This window comes from Sinocyclocheilus rhinocerous, unplaced genomic scaffold (assembly GCF_001515625.1).
Source record: "Sinocyclocheilus rhinocerous isolate Xijiao unplaced genomic scaffold, SAMN03320098_v1.1 scaffold947, whole genome shotgun sequence".
Taxonomy (NCBI): Eukaryota; Metazoa; Chordata; class Actinopteri; order Cypriniformes; family Cyprinidae; genus Sinocyclocheilus; species Sinocyclocheilus rhinocerous.
Genome location: NW_015632550.1, coordinates 15,273 through 17,116, shown reverse-complemented (window position 1 = coordinate 17,116; position 1,844 = coordinate 15,273). Strand labels below are relative to the sequence as shown.

Below are 1,844 nucleotides of genomic sequence, written 5' to 3'. Positions count from 1 at the left end.
TAAAGCTGCATTTGACAGGGTATGCCAGGGACAATCTCATCCATATTGCTATAAAATATAGCATTCTGTGTAGAATTCAAATAGCTCCGATACATTTTGTGGTCTGCGGCGACTCGCGCATGTGATCCGCTCCGTGCTATCGTGTCTCTGGACCGGAGCAGAGTGTGTGTGCGCACCGCGGTTAGCGTGACGCAGCGCGAAACCAGACTTCTTTTTTTCTTCAATGGAAAGCATATTTACACTGTTTGACTCGTTCCCTGTCCCCTATATAGTGCACTACGTGCCATTCACTGTACAGAAAATACTAATTCTGTGGACAAGTGACCGATTTCAGCCGCGGCTTCAGCATCTATTTTATAGTGTAGGGGGCGGGCACTTCGGATTCTAGAGAGCATTTGATTGGACAGAAAGTTTGATGAGAAGCTGAAGTACGATGTGACGTCAAAAAAAATCGTTGAGCCGTTTTTGGCAGAAGTGACTAACTGCAAGCTTTGAATGCTTTTATCTTCTAAATGCGAATTTTGTCACTGTTTTGGAGCACACTGCCTTATAGATAACCTTAAAGGGTTAGTAACTCCAACTAGATTCGTCTGAAAGAAGAAAGTCATATACACCTAGGATGCATCGGGGGTGAGTAAAATGCAGCCTAATTTTCATTTTGGGGTGAACTAACCCTTTAAGACTAACATATTGATACTAACACCCAAAAAACTTTAATTTTGATTTCATGGGAACTTTAAGGAATAAATTTAACAGAACACAATATATCAATAGGGTCTCTAAATGTAAATGTCTTTTATAAGCAATACTTAAAAGTTTAAAAATGCAATTTCCAACCGATCTCCATTACTTTTTAATGCATTTTACAAAAAAAAAAGAAAAGAAAAAACCTACACCTTATGATCACACTGCAAAAAAAATAAAATCAATGTTCTTCCTCAGTAATTTTGTACAAATGTCTAAATCATGACACATTTACTTGAGAAGCAAAAGGGCAAATGATATTAAGTCTTGTTTTCTGAGTAACTGATCAAAATGAAGTGAGTTTATGATTAAAACAAAAAAACAATATTTGCCAATGGTCTCCGAAAAATCTACCTAATTCAAAGGAGAAACGTGTCTTTCCCCCATTGAAAGATATTCATTGTTTTAAGCATAAATACTTAATTTTGTTCTCAGAAAACAAGACTTCATATGATCAATTCGCATTACAAGTATGTATCTTAATTTAAGGATGTTTGTATTTTATATTGCAAAACAAGACAAAAATACTGAGGAAGATTTCATTTTATTTATTTATTTATTTATTTTGCAATGCACAAAATATTGAATGCCATGACTTTATAAATGTAAGACTTCCAAAAACATCAGTAGATTAGCTGGGTCTAAAAACGTCGCTAATGCTAAAGACGCAGGTACGTTACAGAAATCTACAGTACGCTATTAAGAATCAGATGTAAAAATTAACAAATTAAAGCGCGACCGAACAAAGATAGATAATTGTCAGCATCAAACCAAAATTCTATGAGTTCTCACCGTTATCTGAAAGACACAACTCAACTCCATTCAGCAAAAGGATAAAAGACGGCATGAACTGCCATTGCAACTCCATTTCTCTGCATCAATTAAGCGTGACTGGCTCGATTTGAGGAGAAGTCGATGAATGTACTAGTATGGTCTGGAACTAGATTAAAAGTCCCCAATCTGATTTAACGGCTATTAAACGATCTCTAAACATTGGAATAACTAGGGAATTTTAGTATAGTAATAATGCTGCACTTAGTGATGGACGCTTTCCAGGGACGCGCAAAAAGTTCCTCAGGGGCTAAAATTAAAAAAAAAGG

The 1,844-nt window shown here is 36.0% G+C and overlaps 1 protein-coding gene across 1 annotated transcript in view; it reads right to left on the bottom strand.

Moving 5' to 3' along the window:
• Window positions 1-1,612, bottom strand: part of LOC107742654 (protein O-glucosyltransferase 1) — a 12,857-nt gene extending 11,245 nt beyond the window's left edge. The window contains exon 1 of the mRNA XM_016555708.1: window positions 1,537-1,612. Coding sequence (XP_016411194.1) covers window positions 1,537-1,612 — 76 coding nt within the window. The remainder of the gene's footprint in view (window positions 1-1,536) is intronic.
• Window positions 1,613-1,844: the final 232 nt, after the last annotated feature.